Source organism: Oratosquilla oratoria, chromosome 29 (assembly GCF_046742065.1).
Source record: "Oratosquilla oratoria isolate Oo_2021 chromosome 29, ASM4674206v1, whole genome shotgun sequence".
NCBI classification, from domain to species: domain Eukaryota; kingdom Metazoa; phylum Arthropoda; class Malacostraca; order Stomatopoda; family Squillidae; genus Oratosquilla; species Oratosquilla oratoria.
The window spans coordinates 14472183-14498177 of record NC_134805.1 but is presented as its reverse complement, the minus strand read 5'-3'; the positions used below and the strand labels follow the sequence as shown (position 1 = coordinate 14498177).

Here is a 25995-nt window from a genome sequence, read left to right as displayed (position 1 = left end):
CACCTCATCTCAAACACATTCAAACTCCTTCTCTCTTCCTTTCTTATGTTCCATGTTTCTGCCCCATACAGTGCTGTTGGCACAATCACTCCTTCATACAGTCTCCTCTTAGCATCCATTCCCAAATGTCTATACCTCATTACACTTTTTAATCCACCAAGGCATCTACTCGCTTCTCTCAATCTACATTCTACCTCCACCTCCACTCCTCCCTTTCCTGCCACATTCACACCCAAGTATCTAAAACTATCCACTTCCTCCAGTCTCTCTCCCTTAATACTCACTTCCACTCTGCTGACACTTTCTCCCCTTGTACATCTCATCACCTTACTTTTGCCCACATTTATCTTCAACTTCCTTCTTTTACACACCTTCCCAAACTCTGTCACTAACTTTCTCAATCCCTCCTCTGATCCTGCTACAAGCGCAGTGTCGTCCTCAAACAACAGCTGGCTCACCTCCCACTTTTCTGCATTTTCTTTAACCGTCTCAAATCCCTGACCCACCACCCTTGCATTTACCTCTCACACCACCCCATCCATGTATAAATTGAATAGTCAAAAAACAAAGGCATAAAATCCATTCCCACCCATTCCATCCCTACATACTCCACCCCCGTCTACCCCCTCCCTCCGTCTTATCTTGGCTCCTCCTGGATGATGGGTCATCCCTGCATCTCACCCACTGCCCTGGGTCAGAAGCAGTGTCCGAAGACACAGAACATCCACAGCAAGGCTGCTGTATTAAATTGGTGACCCCCCACTCTCTGTCCCCTCATGAAGAAATGGAGAAGACTGGGTGAAATCCCTTCAGGCTGCATGAACTTATTTTTCACACCTCACCCACCATCCCCCACCCACTCCCTTTCATGGACCACAGCATCATCCATACACAACCATTCTCCATTCACCCCTATATAAAAATAGGTTTCAAATTTGTTGATACATCAGTGACTGGCATCAACAACACTAAAGGAAAGAGGGGTGGCCTGATCACACTGTTCAAATACATTAAGGCGGTGGTATGACAAGGGGACACGAGTGCAAACTGGAAATGAAAAATATTTTTCAGTGCAAAAGATACTCTTAGGTACCTAGTAGTTTAGCTTTCCAAATATGGCTGAGGACAAATGCAATACACTATCAGCAAAAGAGGTTAGCATTCAGAATATAAGTGGATTCCAGGAAGTATTTGATATAATAATGATCAGAAGCACAACTTACACTTAGTAGAACATGAAAAGTACCAGTGTATTTACTTACAATAATACACATTCCCTAAATCTAAAGTTGAGCTGAAAGTTTCCAATACAACAGCAAAAATATCTTTCCTTTTTGAAACAATATGAAGGTTAACCACTTATTTGACAATATTAGAAAAAAACTTGCCTTATTTCTTAATCTGCAAGTGGTTTTGTAAAAATATTGTTAGTTAAGAAACATTCTGATGGTTCTATAATAATTCTATTTATCAATACCTGTATTGCGATTTTTAGGGCTCTGACACGCTGATCAGTCTTCCATGCCTCTGTAAGCATATCATTTAGAGTGTCAATACGAGCTGTAAACTCTTCCTGCGAGAGACCACCCAACTCTCTTACTTCCACATCTTCTTCTAAATCATCGAGTTGTTCCAGTCGTAGACGAACTCTCTCTGACATTGTAGTACCTACAGAAATCAAGATTGTCCAATATTTCACTTAGTTCAAAGCATATGTTTTGTGCAGATTTCATATAAAGCTTTACAAGCATTTATTTCATCAAGATTATTTGTACCTTGTTTTTTCCAAGCAAAACATATTCTATTTTAGTTTTCGATATCCAAAACATGCTAAGAAACCCAAGTGCCAATTTGCACTGATCATGACACCTCTCCATTCCACCAACAACATAATACTATTGCTACAAATCATATATATAACTGTGAAAAGTAAGGATAAAATTTTTCTTGCACAGATATTTTACCATATGCTAACAGTGAAAAATAACTCAAAGTAAAACTGGCACAATATTATTCCTTACCCTGTGATCTTCCTCGGTTAGTTGTGTTGCTTTGTGTCTTGACCACCCCTGTGGAAATGAATCACGCCAAGAACAAGACATCAGCAAAGTGCAGGAAATGCACATTGCAGAAAAAAATATCACATCTTATGTGTAAGATCATTTCAATAAATCATCATCAATCTAAAAAGTATCAAAATTCATGTGAGAAGAAAATAAATAAACAACTGAAATCTATGTATAAAAAAATTGCACAAAACAAAGGAAAACATGGTCCACTCCACAAAAGCAAATTCAATCAAACCCAAACATGAAAAAATTGGGAGGGTATTACAATTTTCAAGCAAGTTGAATCCATATTAGCTATCAAGTCAGCTTGGATATAATAAGCATGTACAGAATAACTTTGGAGGGAGTTACAGTAACAAATAGGATAGGTCAGGTGATGACATCCATCAGAAATGAATAGCACACATATTAATTCAAAAATTATATACAGCAGAAATAAGGATACAGAGATCAATTCTGGTTGGGTTGAAGAGCTCAAATGAAGCAGGCTTCAAGAGGTTGATAAACATGGGAATCAATCAATCAATCCACTGCCCCAGACCTCTCTTGAAAAAGACTTGCAGTTCCCAGGTAATTTGCAACAGTAAACAGATTGGTCCATATGTTACTCATGGAACAAATATTGTGTTGCTGTCTGGGTACAGCTGGGATGGGACAGTGTTAGATGAGGAATTCAGCGATGATTGGCGTTCAGTCTCATGATCACATCTACAGTAGTTTGTTTCAGTGGCCAGGCCTAATCTGTAGCGGTTGTGTTTCAGTGTAAGATGACCACTTAAATGCAGTTGTGCTGGTGTGAGTCTTCCTTCTCTTTGAAGGGATTTTTCAGTTGGGCTAATGTCTAGAAGGGCTTGTTGAAGAAGGGAGTGTGGTGAAGCGCTTGTTTTCTAAAACAAGTGTGTTGGTGTTTTTGTTGTATGTGTTGTGTGGTGAATGTGGTAGATTGTAGCTGTTTGAGTAGTATGCTACTGATGTAGTATTATTGCATTCAGTTAGTTGTGCATAAATAATGTAATGAGATGGTTGTGCAGGTTGAGGGTTCTTTCATGGAACTGTGTACGTATAAGTTTCACGTGGTGTTCTATGCTGTGTCTTGCTACATGGCTTCTAACCCAGGGCAGTGGACAAGATGCAGGGATGACCCTGTCATCCAGAAGGAGCCAAGGAAAGTGGGAGGGAGGGATGGTGAATGGGAGTGGAGTGTGTGGGGATGAAATGGGTGGGAGTGGATTCATGCCTTTGACTTTTGGGTACCTCTCTTGTGGGGTGGGGTGGGGGGGAACGTTGTTACATGTATGTATGTTTTATGGGGAGGATTTTGGTTTCTGAACACAGATGCACTATTGAAGTGATTCTGGTGCATCTTATTACTGATAAAATTAAATATGCTTTAAGTTTATTCTTTGGTCTGTTGTTTGTGTGTTTAGCCAATCTGGGTGGTGCGCATTCATGACACCTGCTAGTACGTAGTTTGTGAGTGAGACGAGAAGCTGGAGTCTGTAGATATAACCCCCGGGGACCTGATGCACAGGGTAGTATGTCAATGTTTGTGATGTAGGAAACTGTTTTCTTTATCTGAGTTTGGAGGTGCTAAGATAAGAGGGAGGGTGGAGGGGTGTGGAGTGTATTCAGGGATGGAATGAGTGGGAATGATTTTATGCCTTTTCCTTTTTGGCTACCTCCTTTGTAAGGGGGAAAAAGCCTTGGTATATGTATGTATGGAATGTGAATTCAAAGTACAGGAATTAGGGATTAAAGAAAAAAAAAGGCAGTAATGATAAACCTCATCAGTTTATGCTCAGGAAGACTCAATTGCGAGTAAATTTGAATACACGAGTTCATGTGAGAATGATTCTGAATTCATAAATCATGAATTAGTGAGAAACGAGAAAAACATGACAAGCTTGTAGCAAAAAGCTATAAATGAGGATGGAAATCGGGGGGGGGGGAATGCTACATTGAAAGCATAAGTAAAGGTCAAATGGAGACAATTGTGTGACAATAAATGGTCAAAAGTGGAATGATTTTAGAAAGAGGTACAGAAGATGATTTAGGCATGCACACACACGCACATGCGCACCACACGCTGGCACTCTAACCCTCATGGGTGGGGAGTTGTGTGCATGTTTAAGGTCACAGCATTACCCCTAGATCAGTCGTATATGAGCAGCACTGAGCTCTCATCCATGAATGTAATAGCTGTCATCACAAGTCCAACATGCAATCCAAGACCATGGTGAATCACATACATTGCCTCTAACCTGTGCAGTGGGTGGGGATTCCTTTCATACACAACATGCTAAGATACGATGGACAACAAATGGGTTTTGGATGGATGTGGTGATGGGCAGAGGGTGTGTATATACTTTGACTTGGCTACCCCACTCACAAGGGGGGGAAAGGGGATGTTCACTGGCCTAGCAGCTTTGTGTCATTACTTAGGAAAGAGGGCAAGAGTTGACAAGGTTTGAGGTAACACAGAGGCAGGTTAGCTCACAGGGAGGGCATACTATTAAATTCTCATGTTTAAGAAAAAACATACACACATATCTATATATATACATATGATTAATGATGATTTGCTTTAATATTGCAAAACTTCCCTTATTGGTAGGTTAGGACAGTGCCCCTAATAGAGGACTTTGTATCATAGAATTTACTGAACTATGCCTTTGGTCCAACTCACCAATGGCAGGATTTGAATTGCCATCACCCTGACCTCTGCAACAAGTAGTGGTGTTTTAATCCATTTGGCCAGTGTTTTTTACACACATGCTGCTTCTGACCCAGGGCAGTGGACAAGATGCAGGGATGACCTGTCATCCAGGAGGTGCCAAGATGAGAGGGAGGGTAGAGGGTGGAGGGGAGTGGACTGTATTAGGGATGGAATGGGTGGGAATGGTTTTTATGCCTTTGTTTTTTTGCCTACCTCCCTTGTAAGGGGGAAAAAGCCTTTGGTATATGTATGTATGTATATGTATGTATGTATGTATGTATGTATGTATATATATATATATATATATATATATATATATATATATATATATATATATATATATGTATATATATATGTATATATATATATATACACACACATAAACACACACACCAAGGGCTTTTTCCTTTTCACAAGGGAGGTAGCCAAGCCAAAAGGCACATACCACTCACTCCCATCTTAGCTCCACTGCCCTGGATCAGATGCAATGCAGCAAGACACAGTTATTCAATGGCAAGGCCACTTCATTTTATTGGCAACCTCTCCCCATCTCTGTCCCCTCATGCAGAAAAAGAGAAGATGGGGAGAAATATCTTCAAAATGTGTCAAAATATCATTCACACATAACCACTCCTTAACCCCACATATTCTTCACTCACCCTTATCTCTTGTCTTCTCCCTTCCTTGCTCAACAGAGATTCCCCTCTTGCTCAATGCCCCTTTCACCTCATCCATCCATCTTATCCTCAGTTGTCCTCTAAAGTTCACTCCATTCACCTCTGCCTTCCACATCTTTTACTAATATTTCTTCACTCATTCTTTCTATGTGTCCAAACTATATATATAGTTCCGCTTTACAAGGGAAAGGGGGACAAGTGTGAGTGTAGTAGTTTCAGAGGGATCAGCTTGTTGAGTGTAGTTGGGAAGGCTTATGGGAGGGTCTTGATTGAGAGGATTGGGAGAGGAACAGAGGGAGTAATTGGTGAGGAACAGTGAGGGTTTAGGACAGGTAAGGGTTGTGTAGATCAGATATTTGTGGTAAGACAGATATGTGAGAAAGCTATAGGAAAAGGTAAGGATGTTTTTTGGGCTTTTATGGATCTGGAAAAGGCTTATGACAGGGTAGACAGGAAGACACTGTGGGAGGTATTGCAGATATATGGGATAGGAGGAAAGCTGTTAAGAGCATTCAAGAGTTTTTATGAGAGTAGTAGAGCTTGTGTTAGGATTAGAAATGGAGAGAGTGAATGGTTTGAGGTAAAGTTGGGACTTCGTCAGGGATGTGTTATGTCGCCCTGGCTGTTCAATCTTTACATGGATGGGGTGGTGCGAGAGGTGAATGCAAGGGTAGTGGGTCAGGGGTTGGAGATGATTAAAGAAAATGGAGAAAAGTGGGAGGTGAGCCAGTTGTTGTTTGCTGATGACACTGCGCTTGTAGCAGGAGCAGGAGCAGAGGAGGGATTGAGGAATTTAGTGTCAGAGTTTGAGAAGGTGTGTGAAAGAAGGAAGCTGAAGATAAATGTGGGTAAAAGTAAGGTGATGAGATGTACAAGGGGAGAGAGTGACAGCAGGCTGGAGGTAAGCATTAAGAGTGAAAGACTGGAGGAAGTGGATAGTTTTAAATATTTGGGTGCGAATGTGGCAGGAAAGGGAGGAGTGGGGGTGGAGGTAGAATGTAGATTGAGAGAAGCGAGTAAATGCCTTGGTGGATTGAAAAGTGTAATGAGAAATCGACATCTAGGAAAGGATGCTAAGAGGAGGTTACATGAAGGAGTGATTGTGCCAACAGCATTTTATGGGGTAGAAACATGGAACATAAGAGAGGAAGAGAGAAGGAGTTTGAATGTGTTTAAGATGAAATGTCTGAGAAGTATGCTAGGGGTTACTAGGCTGGATAGAGTGAGAAATGAGAAGATGAGGAAGAGAACAGGGGTGGAAAGGGAACTGGGAGATAGGGTTGATGAAAGGGTATTAGGATTTTTGGACACATGGAAAGAATGAGTGAAGAAAGATTAGTAAAAGAAGTGTGGAAGGCAGAGGTGGAAGGAGTGAATATCAGGGGGCATCCTAGGATGAGATGGATGGATGGGGTGAAAGGGGCATTACAAAAGAGAGGAATGTCTGTGGAGGAAGGATGGGAGAGGACAGAAGATAGGGGTGAATGGAGAGGGGTTGTGTATAGATGATGCTGTGATGCATGAGGGGGAGTGGGTGGGGGATGGGGGGTGAGGAAGTATGTATGAGAAAAAAATTTGATGCAGCCCAAAGGGATTTCTCCCCGTCTTCTCCTTTTCTAAATGAGGGGACGGACGGAGAGGGGGGGTCGCCAAATTTATGAAGCAGCCTTGCTGTGGATGTGCTGTGTCTTGCGACACTGCTTTGACCCAGGGCGGTGGACAGGATGCAGGGATGACCCATCATCCAGGAGGTGCCAAGATAGGAGGGAGGGAGGAGGGTGGAGGGGAGTGGAATATATAGGAAATGGAATGGGTGGGAGTGGTTTCTATGCCTTTTTCTTTTTGGCTACCCCTCATGTAGGGGGAAAAAGCCTTTGGTATATGTATGTCTGTATGTATATTTATATATATATATATATATATATATATATATATATAGACACACACACACACAATAACTGCCACACCCTTCCCAAAAAAGCAACAAGGAAAAAATTGCATCATCAGAAAAATGGTACAACAAAATTCATTATTGAATATTTCCTTTCCATTTGATGAGTTCCTTCAGTCTTCTAGGGGCACTATCAGCAAAATTAAGCTTTTCCACTGAGAACACTGCCCAGATCATGCACAGTGCTGCCTCCAACTTCAGGAGTGACGAGGTGTCATATCCCTCCAGACCTTTTTTCATCAAACTCCAGAGATTCTCAGTAGGATTGAGGTCTAGAGAGTTGCCAAGCCAGTCTTCAAAGTATTTTACTTCACAATTTTTCAACCACTTTGTTACACTTTTGGCTGTGTGGCAGGGCACTGTCCTGCATAAAAAAATCAGCCTTGCACTTATCAAACGACAACTCTAGGTAATTGTTCCGATTCATTTTCTCATTTTTAGGCAGCACTGCAAGGTGCCCCACACCATAGTATGTAAAACAACCCCATACCATTAGCAAATCAGGGTGCTTCACAGTAGGGGTGATGTACCCTGACTGAAGAGAATCAGTGCCAGGCCGGCGGTACACGTAACCAGGTTGGTTGCTGGTCACACAGTAAAGGTACTTTCATCACTCCAAAGTACCTTCCTCCACTGGTCAATGCTCCATTCACCATATCTCTGCAAAATTCACTTGCTTACGCTTCTGTACTTTAGTAAGGAGGGGCTTCCTTCTCCCCTTAAATGTTGCACACCAATGTCTTTATGCAAGCAATGTTGCACTGTACGAAGAGACACACCACACAATAACCTAGGGTTTTCCTGTTAAATTTGTTTAGCAAATTTAAGAGAAGACTTGTCTATCTCACACTTTAAAACATTTAAAGTGTGTGGTGCGAGTTTCCTGGGTCTGCCACAGCGCCGACGTGGGGTCAGTAGTGACGTTCCCCACCATCCTTGAAACGTAACAATCAGTGTTGCACTGAACGCACTGTAGCTCCTGTAGTTTCAGAGATTTCCTTGACAGAATGCCCTGCCTTAAACAGGGCCACTATAGCAGCAATCTTGTCACATTTTATTTCCAAACTGGACTCAATCCTGTGTGACACCACCAAGTTCCAGCAGATCACCCGTGACCCCACCCTCTCCATCATCAGGAAGGGCAACAAGATCATTGATGCTGTCAACGCACGGCGTGACGGCCTGCATCTTCAGAAGATCACTGGTGACTTCCACCCCAGATACATTTACGGTAACGTTAAAACACACAAAGATGACAACCCTTTGCGCCCTATCATTTCCCAAATCCCCACCCCTACATATCACCTGGCTAAAACTTTGAATGCCATCCTCACGCCTTTTGTTCCCACACAGTACTGTTTTAAGTCATCCCTTGAGTTTCTGGATTGTGTGAACAGTGCCCCCGCAGAAGGAGTGATGGCATCCCTTCATGTGGAGTCCCTCTTCACAAACATTCCCGTTCAGCACACCATCGACTACATCTGTGATCACGTATACCGGTCTTCTCCAGTACCTCTGTTGAAAATAGAAGAGATTCACCTTTGTGAACTTCTGAGGATTTGTACACAAGAGGCCGCCTTCCGTTGCCCCCGTGGTAAACTTTACCAACAAATTGATGGCGTGGCTATGGGCTCTCCCTTAGGTGTTCTCTTCGCCAATTTCTTCATGGGCTCGGTGGAGAAAGAGGTCTTCAATCGTTCTGGCCGCCCCCTGTTGTATGGCCAGTACATAGACGACATCTTCGTGAGGGCCACTGACTCTGAGGAACGTGAACACCTTCGCTGCCTCCTTCAGGAAGTGTCAGGCCTTCGATTTACGATGGAGGAGGCGACAGACGGCGTCCTTCCTTTTCTTGATGTGCTCCTCACCCAGAAAACCGACGGGAGCACCCACACAGCAGTGTACACCAAGCCAACTAATCCTGGATTGTGCTTGAATGGAGAGAGTGAGTGCCCTCAAAAACATAAGGACTCCACTATTGCATCCTTCTATAGGAGAGCCCTCACCCATTGCTCCAGTTGGACCTCCACCCAGAAAGAAATTGACCGGTCTACACAACTCTTAGTCAATAATGGCCACTCAAACAGCGACTGCCAACGTGTTCTCCGGGCCGTCATGAGCAAGTGGTAGGAAGGACAACAGACTCCTGTAGAAGAAGGCAATACCTTTACCTTGTTCTATAGGGCCTATATGTCGAGCACTTACAGGGAGGATGAGAAAGCACTTCTTTGTATCATCAAGGACAATGTGACCCCCACCAACGAGATGGACCGCATAAAAATTGCCATTTATTATAAGAACAAGAGGACTAAAGACCTTATCATGAAAAATAACAGCTCCCCATGCCCATCCGACATCGAGTGTGTGAGTCTGGTGTACCAGTTTAAGTGTCCTTTTGGGGACTGTACGCCCCAAGATTCCTACATCGGACTCACTACCACTCGCCTTTCCAGACGGTTGACATACCACCTTAACAATGGAGGCCCTATGCGACACCTTCAGGAGACCCATAACATTCCAATCACCAGCTCCATCTTAGTGGACAATACCACTATTTTAGACCGAGAAAGTGACAAGCGCCGCCTTACCCTCCTTGAGGCCCTCCACATTAAATACAGCCAGCCTACATTGAACACCCAACAGGAAGCCCCCACCATCCTTCCCAGCCTGAAACCATTCAGAATCCGCCAAACCAGACAACCCAGCTACGAGACAATTCAGCCCTCTCATGAGCAGTCACTCCGGCCGCGACGGACATCCAGGCCACAGTAATGGTCATCTAAGTGTCCTTTTCCAGTGGTCACAGTTCCCCTCCCCTGATATTCAACGTGTCCTTTCCCAGTTTTAGACCAGAGTAACAGTCAACCTCTTTGTAATCTTTCCTAGTGTTTACTTTCTGTATCTATAATCATCCATTTCTTTGTTATTGTTACAATTGAAAATGCTAACTGTGATTAGCGAAACGTCTTGTATCCTGTTCTACCCATTAGATGGCTTCTATCGGCAACTTGGTTTTTTCTTTACCTCTCCATGCTAGAGATATCTTCAGAAGACTTGAAACTCTTCATCGGAAACTCATCAGAGCTCAATTTGCTGTTGCATACAATTCAATATGCCTTAAAGAAAATATATATATATATATATATATATATATATATATATGTATATATAATGTGAAAACCACTGTTGGAGTAAAAATGACTGGAGACAAAGAATCTATATATTACGATTGCAAGCTGCAATTGTCTTCAGTAGATACAAATTGGAATAGTGCTACTTTGGGGAAGAGGGGAATGTCTGTTGAGGAAGGAAGGGAGAGGACGGAAGACAGAGGTGAGTGGAGAATGGTTGTATATGGATGATGTTGTGATTGCATGAGGAGGAATGGGCGGGGGGGTGGGGGTGAGGTAGTATGTGTGAGCAAAATTTTGACGCAGCCCAAAGGGATTTCTCCCCGTCCGCTCCTTATATGCAAGGGGGGACGTAGAGGGGGGGGGGTCGCCGATTAAATGAAGCAACCTTGCTGTGGATGTGCTGTGTCTTGCGACACTGCTTCTGACCCAGGGCGGTGGGCAAGGTGCAGGGATGACCCGTCATCCAGGAGGTGCTCAGATGAGAGGGAGGGTGGGAGGGGTGTGGAGTGTATTTAGGGATGAAATGGGTGGGAGTGTTTTTATGCCTTTCCCTTTTTGGCTACCTCCCTTGAAAGAGGGAAAAAGCCTTGGTATATGTATGTATGTATGTATGCTACTTAAGTAGTGGCACCCTTGACATGACAAAGGGGAACATTGGGAGAGGTCTCTTAGAACCCTCGGCTCACTCCATATGTGAGGTCAGGAGGTAAATGTCTTTTTAATAGGCTGGTGATAAAAAGTCCTGAAATTATATCTGAGGACCACTGCCCCTTTGAAATGTTCATATTGAGCTGGTATTCAATTATAGTAGATTCTACTATTTTCCTCCTGAACTCGCATCTAGATTTATACATAAGCTCAGCTTTGTCCCAGTCTAAACAATGTTTAAATTGTTTAACATTTTGGGACACAGCTGAACTTTCTTGTCCATATTTAATGGAACATTTATGTTCGATGTAAACTAAGTCACAACCTTTACATGGAATCGAATAAACCCCTTGGCTTGAATCAATAATAGTAAATAGACTCAGAGAACACATTGAAGGGCATAATTTAATTCGTGATTCACAGCATGGTTTCTCCAAAGGTAAGTCATGCGTGACTAATCTTCTATCCTTTTACACTAAGGTATATAAGGCGTCAGACAACAATGAAAATTACGATGTTATTTACCTTGACTTTAGCAAAGCGTTCGACAAAGTGCCACACCAGAGACTACTAAATAAAATCAAAGCCCATGGCATAGGAGGAAAAGTGTTAGAATGGATTAGAGCTTGGATTAGTAACAGAAAACAGCGGGTCACCATAAATGGAATAAAATCTAGGTGGGGCAATGTTACTAGCGGGGTCCCCCAGGGCTCAGTTTTGGGTCCCTTGTTGTTCATTATGTATATAAACGACTTAGACGATGGGTTAAATAGTGATGTTAGAAAGTTTGCGGACGACACTAAAATACATACATACATACATACATATACCAAGGCTTTTTCCCCCTTCCAAGGGAGGTAGCCAAAAAGGGAAAGGCACAAAAACACTCCCACTCATTTCATCCCTAAATACCCTCCACACCCCTCCCACCCTTCCTCTCATCTGAGCACCTCCTGGATGACGGGTCATCCCTGCACCCTGCCCACCGCCCTGGGTCAGAAGCAGTGTCGCAAGACACAGCACATCCACAGCAAGGCCGCTTCATTTAATCGGCGACCCCCCCCTCTCCGTCCCCCCTTGCATATAAGGCGAGGACGGGGAGAAATCCCTTCGGGCTGCGTCAAAATTTACTCACACATACTACCCCCCCCCACCCCCCCGCCCATTCCTCCTCACGCAGTCACAACATCATCCATATACAACCATTCTCCACTCACCTCTGTCTTCCGTCCTCTCCCTTCCTTCCTCAACAGACATTCCCCTCTTCCCCAAAGCCCCCTTCACCCCATCCATCCACCTCATCCTAGGACGTCCCCTCATGTTCACTCCCTCCACATCTGCCTTCCATACCTCTTTTACTAGTCTTTCTTCACTCATTCTTTCCATGTGTCCAAACCATCCTAAAATAGGACGCCTAATTAGGTCAGGAGAAGACGCCCAGATTCTGCAGGATGATCTTAATAAACTGTTAACATGGTCGGTGAAATGGCAAATGAACTTCAATATCTCTAAGTGTAGCGTGTTAAACGTAGGGCTTCACAACCCCGAAAATAGATACAACTTAGATAACACGTTTTTAGAAAAATCTGAGTGCGAGAGGGACTTGGGAGTTCTGGTGAGTCCGGACCTTAAAACCAGGAAGCAGTGCATTAGCGCCAGAAATAAAGCAAACAGAGCATTAGGCTTCATTGCTAGGACGGTAACGAATAGAAGTGCAGAGGTGATTATTAAACTCTATCTAGCGATAGTTAGACCCATCCTTGACTATGCGGTACAGTTTTGGTCTCCGTCCTACAGAATGGACATAAATTCACTAGAATCAGTACAGAGAAGAATGACCAAAATGATACAAGGACTCGGAAATTTGCCTTACGAAGAGAGGCTTAGGCACCTAAACTTACACTCTCTGGAAAGACGCAGAGTGCGGGGTGATCTAATAGAAGTGTTCAAGTGGATCAAAGGCTATAACAAGGGTGATGCAAACAAGGTCATCATAATAAAACAACAGGGCAGGACTCGCAGTAATGGGTATAAACTGGACAAATTTAGATTTAAGGAGGAAATAGGCAAGAATTGGTTTACAAATAGGGTGGTCGATGAATGGAACGAACTTAGTAATCATGTAGTAAGCGCTGAAACTATCAGTTGTTTTAAAAAACGATTAGACAACTTTATGGATGGGGATGACAGGTGGTGATGGATATGGAGCTGCCTAGTGTAGGCCTTATGGTCTTTTGCAGTCTCCTTTATTTCTTATGTTCTTCTTTCAACCTTTGGTGGACATTTACCACCTTTTTATCAATGGTGTTAGGGTTATAATTAATTAAAATTTAATTTGTGTTTGGGAAGAAACTTGGTCGAAGGAATAAATGAATCAGAAAAGTGAATGACTAAGGAGCTCTTGTCCAATGAAAATTTAGAGGAAATGGGGGTGGTGTTGAAAAAATTGGATCTCGCTCAGCTGAGGGCTTTGACCAAGAACCAATCCAGGTAAGCTAATTTACTAAGTTGAGATTTTATTATATTTAGTCCTCCTTCAAGAAACTAGGGGCTGCAAATTCTAAGAGCTCAAAGAAATAATCCTGAGGCGACACTACTTTTTACTTTGTCTGGGTGACTACTGAAGAAATGGAGGTAAATACCAGAGTGGGTCTCTTTTCTATAGACAGTAAAAGCAAGATGAGCGGGAGGGTAGAGGGTGGAGGGGAGTGGACTGTATTTGATGTATATACATATGTACATATATATACACACACACACACACACATTTATATATTATATATGCCTTTACTTTGGCATATATATATATAATATATATATATATATATATATATATATATATGTATTTACCTAGTTGTATTTACCTAGTTGTATATTACGGGAAGGGGAGCTATGCTCGTGGGGTCCCGTCTTCATTTCTCATTTTATCTAAACAATTTTTAAATTCATGTATTGTTTTTGCACACACCACTTTCTCATCTAACTTGTTCCAACTGTCTATTACTCTGTGTGGAAAGCTGTTCTTTTTCAAATCTCTTCTATAGCTGTCTTTTTTTATTTTCTTTCCGTGTCCTCTTGTATTTCTGTCATCCCATTTTATCAGATTCTCTCTATCAGTAATTTCTATGCCTTTCATGATTCTGTAAATAGCTATCAAATCTCCTCTCTCTCTTCTTTGCTCTAGTGTCTGTAGTTCAAGTTTTTGTAGTCTCTGTGTGTGTGTGTGTGTGTGTGTGTGTGTATATATGGGGGAATGGGGGTGAGGTAGTATGTGTGAGCAAAATTTGACGCAGCCCGAAGGGATTTCTCCCCGTCTTCTCCTTTTATGCTTGGGGGGACGGAGAGGGGGGGTCGCTGATTTAATGAAGCGGCTTTGCAGTGGATGTGCTGTGTCTTGCAACACTGCTTCTGACCCAGGGCAGTGGACAAGGTGCAGGGATGACCTGTCATCCAGGAGGTGCTAAGATGGGAGGGAGGGTGGAGGGGTGTGGAGTGTATTCAGGGATGGAATTGGTGGGAATGATTTTATGCCTTTTCCTTTTTGGCTACCTCCCTTGTAAGGGGGGAAAAGCCTTTATATATGTGTATGTATATATATATATATATATATATATATATATCTATATATATATATATATATATATATACATTCTTATCAACCACAATGCATTTTAATTCTAAGCCATCAACATCGGAAGAACCGTGGAGGCACATGCAGAAATTGAAACGTGGTACACCTGAGGACTCAAACTACTGGGTGCGAGCACATTACCAGTGCTGTATTGACTTAGACCAATACACCATCAAGAGATGATGGTGTATTGGTCTAAGTCAATACAGCACTGGTCAGTATGTATGTATATAAATATATATATATATATATATATATATATATATATATATATATATATATATATATACAGACGCTCCTCAACTTACGTTTTAGTTACGTTTCGAACGGCCGAACATAAGTTGAAAATGAACGTAAGTTGTTACTGTACTATACATCCGTAAATTCTATTACCGTATCTTACAAAACACCCCTAAATCATTAATTATACACATAACATTGTAAAATAATAACATTAATTTCAAATAAATTAAATTCAAGCAACATAAATTGAGATGGTGGAGGAGGAGGAGGCAAGGCATGTTCAGTTTGTCGTTTGTGCAATGTAAACAATGGACGCAGTGTCATGCGCAGGTATCATTTGAACTCCGGAGAGCACGCTAAACTAAAAAAATTCACTCAATTTTTTTTTTTTTTACATTTTTTTTTTACAGTCGGTTCAAACGTAAAATCGAAAAACGTAAAACGAATGAACGTAAGTAGAGGAGCGTCTGTATACACATACATACACATCTCTGCATGAGGGGATGGAGAGGGGGGAGTGCTGATTAAGTGAAGCTCCCTTGCTATAGATGTACTATATGTTGCATTGTGCTTGACCCAGGGCAGTTGGTGGATGCAAGGATGACCCATCATCCATGAGGAGCTGGGATGGGAGGGGTGGAAAAGGTGGTAGAGGGAGTGAAATGGGTGGGAATATGTATGTGGCTCTGAATTAGCTACCTCCTCCCTTATAAGGGAGATAAAACTCTTGGTACACACATACATATATGTATACAGTAATCCCTCCTGTATCCAGATCAATTGAGCCACGGCCGTGACAGATACGTGGAGTTTCCGGATACATGGAGTTTTTTTTTTTTTGCCATTATTATCAAAGAAAACGAGGGTTAAAATACAAAAAAAAAACTGTTATTGTACCCAATACACTGTTATTTAATTATAAATAAATGTATAAACACATGTGTACATTAATGTGTGTATAAAAAAAACACACAGTACATACTGTCAGTGGCGTAGCAAGGGAGGGCGGTAGGGGTGGTCCGCCCCGGGCGGCACTTTTTGAGAGGCGGCATTTTTGGTCCTTGTATGATTGATATAAAATTACGTTAATCAGTCTCTCATAGATGTCAGTTTTTTCTACGTTATTAAGCATAATAAAGCGTGACAGTTTGCAAGCATGTTAATTTAATATCGATCCGATTGGACGGGTATACATGGGTGAAAATGAACATGCTCTGCACAGAAATTGGACTAGGCTACTGTTACGAGTTAATATGTATAGGCTACTGAAATTTTTTTCGGCTAAACTACGTTTAGTATCAATCGAATATTATAATGTAGACAGTAGAAGCTGTTTCCCACACAGAACAATAGACGTCTGGAACAATTTGAAAGAAGAAATAGTGTGTGCAAAGACGATACACAAATTTAAGAATAAACTAGATATAGATATAAAAGCGGGGCACCACGAGCATAGCTCCCTATCCTGCAAAATACAATTAGGTAAATACACACACACACATGTGCACGCTTGCATGCACACATGCATACATGTGACAAATGTCAATTTATTTGTTTACAAATTACATATATACAGGAACGAAGGCAGCATGATAGGTTCCCTTTTGACAGCCTTATGAGGGCAATTACAAATTAACTGCAGGATTTTGAACGGAGAACTTTTTATTATGAATAAAGCGTGTTCTATTGTACAGTACTATGTGGTGTTAACAGAAAGTTGGCCCCAGATGATGAGGGCGAAAATACACGCTAAAATCTTCAGTTAGGAGCTTCTCGTGGATGTTTACAAATAGGAACGAAAACGGAGGTGATTGGTTCATTTAAGATAGCCTTGCGCTTGACGCTAAATGCATTCTACATTAAGTAGTTCTCAATTATGAGGGCAATTAAAAATAAAATGCAGGATTTTGAATGGAGAACTTTTTATAATAAATAAAGCGTATTCTATTGTATTAGGTGGTGTTAACAGAAAGTAGACCCCCGATGATCGGAGCGAAACCATATTTCTAAGCTACGTACGCGCCTCAGCAGGCGGCCTATCCTTGATTGGATGAGTGTCCACGTGCCCTGTTTGAGAGGGGTACATTCTCAAAAAGCCAGATTTTTTTAGACAGATCAAGTACAGTGGGGTGTACAGTACAGTGCAATGGAGAGCTGAGAGGAAGAATTATAAGGTAAAATTAACTATAAATTAGAATCTGTGTGCTCATACTAAACAATATTCACTCAAGATATTCGCATTGTAACAGTATCTACCTGTGATGAACAAAGGCGCTATAGGTCTGCAAACACATTGTGATTTTTATTAGAGCAGACAGTAATTTGAAATTAATAGTTTAAAACCATTAAAAGTGTTTTACTGCTATACTTTCTCATTTCTATAAAGAGGTGAGAATATATGAACAATACAAAATTTAAATTTATAATATAATAGTACAATTAAATGAAATAAACTCATAGTAGGCCAATTAAAATATGCAGTTACTGTAGTATGCACAATACAATGATATTAGGCCTATTGTTTCTACACTAACAGTACTCAAATTTTCAATAAGAAAATAGACCTGTATATGTAACTTATCGTAAAACTTTGAAGTCTAACTTTCCCATTAATTTTGTCTTTTACTAATTAAAAGGAAGCTGCTTAAATGGATCATAAATAGAGATCTATCATTGAAGTTTGCCTATTACTTCAACTTTTAACATTCACTAACATTTTATTATTTTCGCTCTCCCTAGATGAAGCGAGTGAAGGAAAGTGGCGCAGCTTTTAGAAAAAAGAGAAAAGCAAGAGAAGAATTAATAAAGACACATAAAGGGGCACTATTAAAATACATCAAACCTACAGAAACTACTATTAACATTGACCAAACGGTCCAAACCACTACTAAAACTGGAGATGTTTGTGAATCCAAACCAATATCAGATTCAAACAATTCAAGTCCAAGCGATTCGCCAAATACAAGTGATGTCGAACATGAGACTCATGAGGCAGAAAATATTCTAGATGTGCCTGATATGGACAGAGTAGACTTAAAGGATGTTGGTCTATGGCCAAGCAAAATTGACAGTAACACACGGATCTTACTGGTACGTCAAGGTGCATCTAAGATTCAAAATATAGATTCTACTTTTGGTGAAGTCACTGAAGTAATTCGTCAAGGTGCATCAACCAAAGGACAAACTAGACATCTAACACATGTGGTTTTTTAAAACTTTGCCAAATGGTGAAAATATTTTAAGATCATGGATGGTGTATTCCCCTTCCAAGAAAGTGCTTTACTGTTTTTGTTGCAAAATCTTTCCAAAAGGAACTGACTCAATTTTTAATTCTGCAGATGGATTTAACAAATGATGGAAACTGAATCCTAAAATATATCAGCATGAATCCAGTGCACACCACCTTCAGAATTTCACAAAATGGAAGGAGCTGGAAATTAGGATTGCTCTTGGAGCAACAATAGAAAAGTTTGTTTGTAGAAAGGTGATAATTCTAAAGTAAGTAAAATCTGATTTTAAAAAGGATATTGAGGATTTTGCCAACAGAAAAGCAATAAAGTTTCTTTGTAGAAAGAGGAGATAATGTTAAAGTGATTAAAGTCTGATTTGACAAAAATGGTGATGATTTTGTTAACAGAACAGCAAGAAAGTTTCTTTGTAGAAAGCTGTGATAATTTCAAACTGATTAAAATTATTCAAGGAATCATAAAAGAGGTATGGAAGGCAGATGTGGAGGGAGTGAACATGAGGGGACGTCCTAGTATGAGGTGGATGGATGGGGTGAAGGGGGAATATCTGTTGAGGAAGGATGGGAGAGGACAGGGGTGAATGGAGAATGGTTGTATATGGATGAAGTTGTGATTGCATGAGGTGGAATGGGAGGGGGGGTGGGGGGTGAGGTAGTATGTGTGAGCAAAATTTGACGCAGCCCGAAGGGATTTCTCCCTGTCCTCTCCTTTTATGCAATGGGGGGACGGAGAGGGGGGGTCGCCGATTTAATGATGCGGCCTTGCTGTGGATGTGCTGTGTCTTGCGACACTGCTTCTGACCCAGGGCAGTGGACAAGGTGCAGGGATGACCCGTCATCCAGGAGGTGCTCAGATAAGAGGGAGGGTGGAGGGGTGTGGAGTGTATTCAGGGATGGAATGGGTGGAAATTATTTTATGCCTTTCCCTTTTTGGCTACCTCCCTTGTAAGGGGGAAAAAGCCTTGGTATATGTATGTATGTATTGTATTTTTTTTTTATGTGTATATACATGTAAAGTCATGTATATAATATTTTTTTATATATATTATTTTATACTTGATTTGTTTATGGTGAAATAAAGATCTTAATGAATAATCATTAGTATTAAATCATTCCTTTTAAAGGATATATTAACATCAACTGTCAATCAAACACACACATATATATATATATATATCCTTTAAGAAGTTAATGTGCATTTGTAATATTGAATTATTGAATTCCTTGTGAGAAGGGGCGGCAAACATGCGGGCAGCCCCAGGCGGCAAAAGCACTAGCTACGCCACTGCATACTGTACAGTACTACATGATTACATCATGGTGTGGGCAGTAGTGGTGATGGAGTTGACCGAGGTGTTGCTGGAGGAGAACGAGTTGGTGGTGGTGGTGAGTTGTCACCAGTCAATGGTAGTGGTGGTGATGATGACGACTCATGACGAGTCCATGGCCCTGGGTGTGGTGAGTCCTCACGAGTGTATTTTGGTGATGGTGATGACGAGTCGCAACGAGTCGATGGCCCTGGGCGTGGTGCGTCCTCACGAGATGATGATGTTGTTACCCTGAAGAAGGTGTCTAGCTTGGTCTGCCTCGTCGGCCACTTGCTGTGTTTTCTGATCAGCATTTCTCATACTATCCGTAATGGTGAGGTGTACCTGTGCATTTCTTCATCAGCAGCAGGATGTTCAATAAAATCCAGGAGCACTTCAAGGCTTGCCCTGGCCTCAGAAAACTTAGACCTTGCCTCAACAACAACCTCATCATTATCAACATCACTATCAGATTGAGGCTCGTCTGGGTGCATCACCTCTTCAGCAATTTCTTCTTTGGTTTGCAAGTGCAAAGAAACAGCAGGAGTTCCAGCCATATTGTCCGCATGAGAAAGAAGGAAGTCAGCGTGGGCAGGGGATGGGGCATGGGGGAGGAAGGGGGTGGGACACGCGGGCTGTTTGAATCACTCCAGATATGTTTGCCAGATCCCGGTCACCATTTGGATACTGGAGGGAACTCTGGTAGTTACAGGGTATCTGGATAGTGGCGAGTTCTGAATAATGGCGAACCAGATACGGGAGGGATTACTGTATACACAATCATATATGTGTGTGCATATACTGTATTTCTATTTCCTCCATTTCCAGCATAAATTCAAGGATCACATTATCCTTCTTAGCTATTAGAATATACACAAGGAAAATACAATAATTCAAAGGCTAACTTTGCTAAATTGAAAGAAATACTTTCTAGAATTACACTGAAGGGAGTCCAATGAAACTAAAGAGAGAGGATGTGAGATATCCCCATCAAATTCACATTACAGGGGTGGAAAAGTATGTGCCAAATGAGTTGGAGTGAAGCACAAAAAGAATTGTTTAATGGAAGATGTGTACAGGTCCTTAGATGGCAACACTATATCTTCCCTAAGTGACATGACCTTCCCTAAGGTCATGTCCAGGGACTGTTGCAGACTACCTGAAGGACGGTGGCCTATTGCAAGAGAGATCAGAGGCAACAGACTGACTGGTTGACATGCACTGGTAAAACAAAAAAAGAGACAAGGCATAGAAGACGTAAATATGAACACCAAAAATGACAAAAGATGAATACAAAACAATCAGAAATTAATATAACAGAAGAAAAAAAATGAGGAGGATGTAGTTGATAAGTGTAAGGATCAACATAAACCGTTCTTTAGATTTGTGAATGGTAAGCTGAAGCAGAGATGGAATATCTAAGTAGAAGGGCTGTATGTGAATAAGCAAGAATGCAAGGTGAAATCTATCTACATCCCAAAAGTCTTTTCCCCCCAATTATTTCCCTTTTACCTCAGACCCTTGTAAATGAAGGTGCCCCTGATACCAGCCTACCACCTGAGCATGTTCCAGAAAAATCTCTCTCTCCAAAGTCAAAGATACCATATGTATATTCTGTGTTTATTGTTTCAACATACTTAAGCCTATTACTCTTGTCCAACTGCTAGGCAATATATGTAGAAAATATATAATAAAAATTTCTTTTGATCACCATTATTCTAACTTCTATTTTCAGAACAACTATCATACAGTGCCAAATCCATAACCCAGAGATACAAATACTATAACTTCATTTTACTTCAAATACCAAAGGGTAACTAATGTACAAAGTATGAAAAAAATCCATTCTATAAATGGAATGGTCAGAATTCTTATGGAAAATGGAGTACTTTTTTCTTATGATAAGGAGTGTGCATGCAGTGGCAGCATCAAGAGAAACCCAACCAGAGTTGTCATAACCAAGCTCCTCCCCTTCCAGAAAATAAACTCAAGGGGCTAAAGGGATGTGCAAGAAAGGATGACTACTACAAACACTATAGGGTGGAGGAATGGCAAAAAAAATCTGGGACTACTTTGCGCAAATACTCACTCCTTCTTGATGGAACCACCTTGCCCCCTGACAAGTGATAAAAGAAATTAATTAAATGAGTTTAACCAACCCACCACCAGTCCCATGCCCTTCCTGGTAAGGATATCTATTTCAGTTTCTGGCGCAGCAAAGACAGATGTTCACATCCATCCTTTCAACTGATACCATGCAAGGTAGGGGTGTGTTACATGAGATACATAAATAGTTAAGACATTCACCCCCCCCCTGACAAAATTACAGTTTCACTCTAATATGAAGATATGATGAAACATGACAAAAATGCATTTTGCAGCAACAGCACTTTCAGTCCAGGGAAGCTGATACAAAAACAGGGACATTATCTTAAAATTATAAACATGAAAAGAACTTGAGATAGAATTTCCTTCCATAGAAGTAGACTTTCATTCATACAATTCATACTACAAACAACAGACTTATAACATATATACAGACATATAGAAAAGAACATAAATAATTTTCCAACAAAACAAGATATGCAATATCCACATTTGAAAATCAAACAAACAAAATAGAAAGGTGAACATAAATCTAAAAGGGAATTTGCAATAATAACAATGAGTTCATTGTTAAAGTTCAAAAAGATTCTATTCACACTATTGAAAAAATATTTTGTTTATTCTGCATAAAGGTTTTAGACATGTAAAGCAATCTATGAAAATATACCTACTTGCCATTTAAGTTTACAAAATATGTTTTGAAAACAAAATATCCAAATTTCACTATTTAAAAAACATATCCAAATTTCATTATTTCTAATAGTAAACTTCATTATGTTTCAAACAAAATATATCCTGTACTCATTATCATTCATTGCAAACTTGTTTGTCCTGTAACAAGATAACTAGTTCTCTTGGTCATTCTACCTTTTTCGCCAAACTGCAGAAAGCTCGAAGTTATGGTTAGTCGTTTGTTGGTTGTGAATCTTGCCAGAATCTGCTTACGCAAATTTGTCCAGTGCTCTTCACTTACATTGTTGTCCTTGGTAAAAGCTGTATCTATCAAATCTCTCTGCAAAATAAGGGAGTGGTTTTGAAAAAAATATATATATATAAATAAAGATAATACATACATACATACATATACCAAGGCTTTTTCCCCCTTCCAAGGGAGGTAGCCAAAAAGGGAAAGGCATAAAAACACTCCCACCCATTTCATCCCCAAATACACTCCACACCCCTCCCACCCTTCCTCTCATCTGAGCACCTCCCGGATGACGGGTCATCCCTGCACCCCGCCCACCGCCCTGGGTCAGAAGCAGTGTCGCAAGACACAGTACATCCACAGCAAGGCCGCTTCATTTAATCGGCGACCCCCCCTCTCCGTCCCCCTTTGCATATAAGGAGAAGACGGGGAGAAATCCCTTCGGGCTGCGTCAAAATTTACTCACACATACTACCCCCCCACCCCCCCGCCCATTTCTCCTCATGCAGTCACAACATCATCCATATACAACCATTCTCCACTCACCTCTGTCTTCCGTCCTCTCCCTTCCTTCCACAACAGACATTCCCCTCTTCCCCAAAGCCCCCTTCACCCCATCCATCCACCTCATCCTAGGACGTCCCCTCATGTTCACTCCCTCCACATCTGCCTTCCATACCTCTTTTACTAGTCTTTCTTCACTCATTCTTTCCATGTGTCCAAACCATCCTAATATTCTTTCATCAACCCTCTCTCCCAAATCCTTTTTCACCCCTGTTCTCCTCCTCACCTCCTCATTTCTCACTCTATCTAGCCTAGTAACCCCCACCATACTTCTCAGACACCTCATCTCAAACACATTCAAACTCCTTCTCTCTTCTTCTCTTATGTTCCACGTTTCTGCCCCATACAGTGCTGTTGGCACAATCACTCCTTCATACAGTCTCCTCTTCGCATCCATTCCCAAATGTCTATTTCTCATTACACTCTTTAAACCACCAAGGCATTTACTCGCTTCTCTCAATCTACATTCTACCTCCACCTTCACTCCACCTTTTCCTGCTACACTTGCACCCAAGTATCTAAAACTATCCACTTCCTCCAGTCGGTCTCCCTTAATGTTCACTTCCAGTCTACTGCCACTTTCACCCCTTGTACATCTCATCACCTTACTTTTACCCACATTTATCTTTAGCTTTCTTCTATCACATACTCTCCCAAACTCTGCCACCAGCTTCCTCAATCCCTCCTCTGACCCTGCCACAAGCGCAGTGTCGTCCGCAAACAACAGCTGGCTCACCTCCCACTTTTCTCCATTTTCTTTAACCATCTCCAATCCCTGACTCACTACCCTAGCATTCACCTCTCGCACCACCCCATCCATGTATAAGTTGAACAGCCAGGGCGACATAACGCATCCTTGACGAAGTCCCACCTTTACTTCAAACCACTCACTCTCTCCATTTCCAATCCTAACACATGCTCTACTACTCACATAAAAACTCTTGACAGCTCCCAAAAGCTTTCCTCCTATCCCATAAATCTGCATAACCTCCCACAGTGCCTTTCTGTCTACCCTATCATAAGCCTTTTCCAGATCCATAAAAGCCCAAAAAACATCCTTCCCCTTTCCTATAGCTTTCTCACATATCTGTCTTACCACAAAGATCTGATCTACACAACCTCTACCCGTCCTAAAACCACACTGTTCCTCACCAAGTACTCCTTCTGTTCCTCTCCTAATCTTCTCAATTAAGATTCTCCCATAAGCCTTCCCTACTACACTCAACAGGCTAATCCCTCTGAAATTACTACATTCACACTTGTCCCCTTTTCCCTTGTAAAGAGGAACTATACAGGCACTACTCCAGTCCTCCGGTACTCTACCCTCTCTCCAGCAAACATTAAATAATCTCGCCAACCAGTCCACCATCACTGAACCTCCCTTTTTCAGACATTCTGCATGACATCCATCCAGACCAGGTGCCTTACCTGCTTTCATCATCTTTACAACTGCCTTCACCTCATCCTTCCTTATTTCTCCTCCATTCTCCTCACTCATCACTCTCATTTTCTTCGTATTTCCCACTGCAGCTATCTTTCCTTCCCTATCCTCCTTCACATTCAGCAACTCCCAAAAATAATGATAATAATAACAATAATAATAATAATAATAATAATAATAATAAAAAATATATGTATATCAAAAGCCCATGGGATGATTGAAGGGTAGGTGCATGCCTTGGCTAGCCCATGGGATGCCTGAATGGTGAGTGCATGCCTTGACTGGCTGTAAGGAAAAAGAAGTCTTTTGGTATACAGATAAGTTGAAAAACCCCATCCCCACCCCCAATTATATGAAGTGCAGCCAAGTCAAACCACACACTCACACCATTAAAAAAAAAAAAAAAAAAAAAAACACTGAACTTCCCATCTTAGCACCTTAGGGATAAAGGGTTGCCCATCTCAATGCTTAGGTCAAAGGCAATGCAGCAAAACACAACTCTTCCACAGCAGAATCTGACGGAACTGGCTTACCACTTCACTTTATGGTGACCTCCCCCTACACATCCCCATTATGAAACAGATGAAGAGAATATCCTTTCAAACCATACCACCCCTTCACAAAATCCTTCCATTCACAAAGGCGGAGCATACTGACAGGAGACCTTTTGGTCCATATCTAGGTCAGATGCAAAATTTTTTTTATAATAATAAAAAATTAATAAATAAAAACTATAATAATGTGAATAACAAACAAAATTACATAAATAAATGCATAGGTATAGTTAGATAATAAACAAACAGGCAAATAGCAAACAATAATGAATCGTCACATAGTAAATGAAAATCAAAACAGACAAATGATAACAAAACAAAAACAAATAATACAAAAGAAATAATAAACATTAAAGCATCTTGCTTAAGTGTTTATCTAAATGATTCTTAAAGCTTCGAACTGAACTACATTGGACTACCTGTGCAGGAAGTTTATTCCATTCATTAACTACACAGTTGGCAAAGTTGTTTCTACCTACTTCCAAATTAAATATATTTCCGGACAGTTTGAGACCATTGTTTCTTGTCTGATTCTCATTCAATGTGAAAATCTGGTCACTTTTGATGTTGTCAATTCCCTTTAGAATTTTAAAGACCTGTATCAAGTCACCTCTACGTCTACGCTTTTTTAGGGAAAACAGATTCATGTTTTAGTCGATTTTCGTATGTTTTATTTTTGATATTTGGAATCAGTTTTGTGGCTCACCATTGTACTTTTTCCAGTCTGTTAATGTCTTTAATGAGATTCGGTGACCATACGGAAACAGCATATTCCAAATGTG

The 25995-nt window shown here is 41.0% G+C and overlaps 2 protein-coding genes across 6 annotated transcripts in view; one reads left to right on the top strand and one right to left on the bottom strand.

Annotated features, from left to right (window-relative positions):
* The window catches only part of LOC143040612 (uncharacterized), a 65095-nt gene extending 44870 nt beyond the window's left edge, over positions 1-20225 (top strand). Inside the window, exon 2 of the mRNA XM_076211757.1 lies at positions 17809-20225. Coding sequence (XP_076067872.1) covers positions 17809-18282 — 474 coding nt within the window. The 3' untranslated portion in view covers positions 18283-20225. The remainder of the gene's footprint in view (positions 1-17808) is intronic.
* LOC143040607 (VPS35 endosomal protein-sorting factor-like) overlaps positions 1-25995 on the bottom strand; it is a 74728-nt gene that overhangs the window by 43207 nt on the left and 5526 nt on the right. For 4 of the 5 annotated variants that reach the window (XM_076211738.1, XM_076211739.1, XM_076211740.1 and 1 more), the window contains exons 5-8: positions 22597-22741; positions 21713-21739; positions 2022-2069; positions 1478-1668 (exon numbers count right to left, since the gene is read on the bottom strand). In XM_076211738.1, coding sequence (XP_076067853.1) covers positions 1478-1668; positions 2022-2069; positions 21713-21739; positions 22597-22741 — 411 coding nt within the window. The remainder of the gene's footprint in view (positions 1-1477; positions 1669-2021; positions 2070-21712; positions 21740-22596; positions 22742-25995) is intronic. The other variant, XM_076211742.1, reaches the window with a different exon arrangement.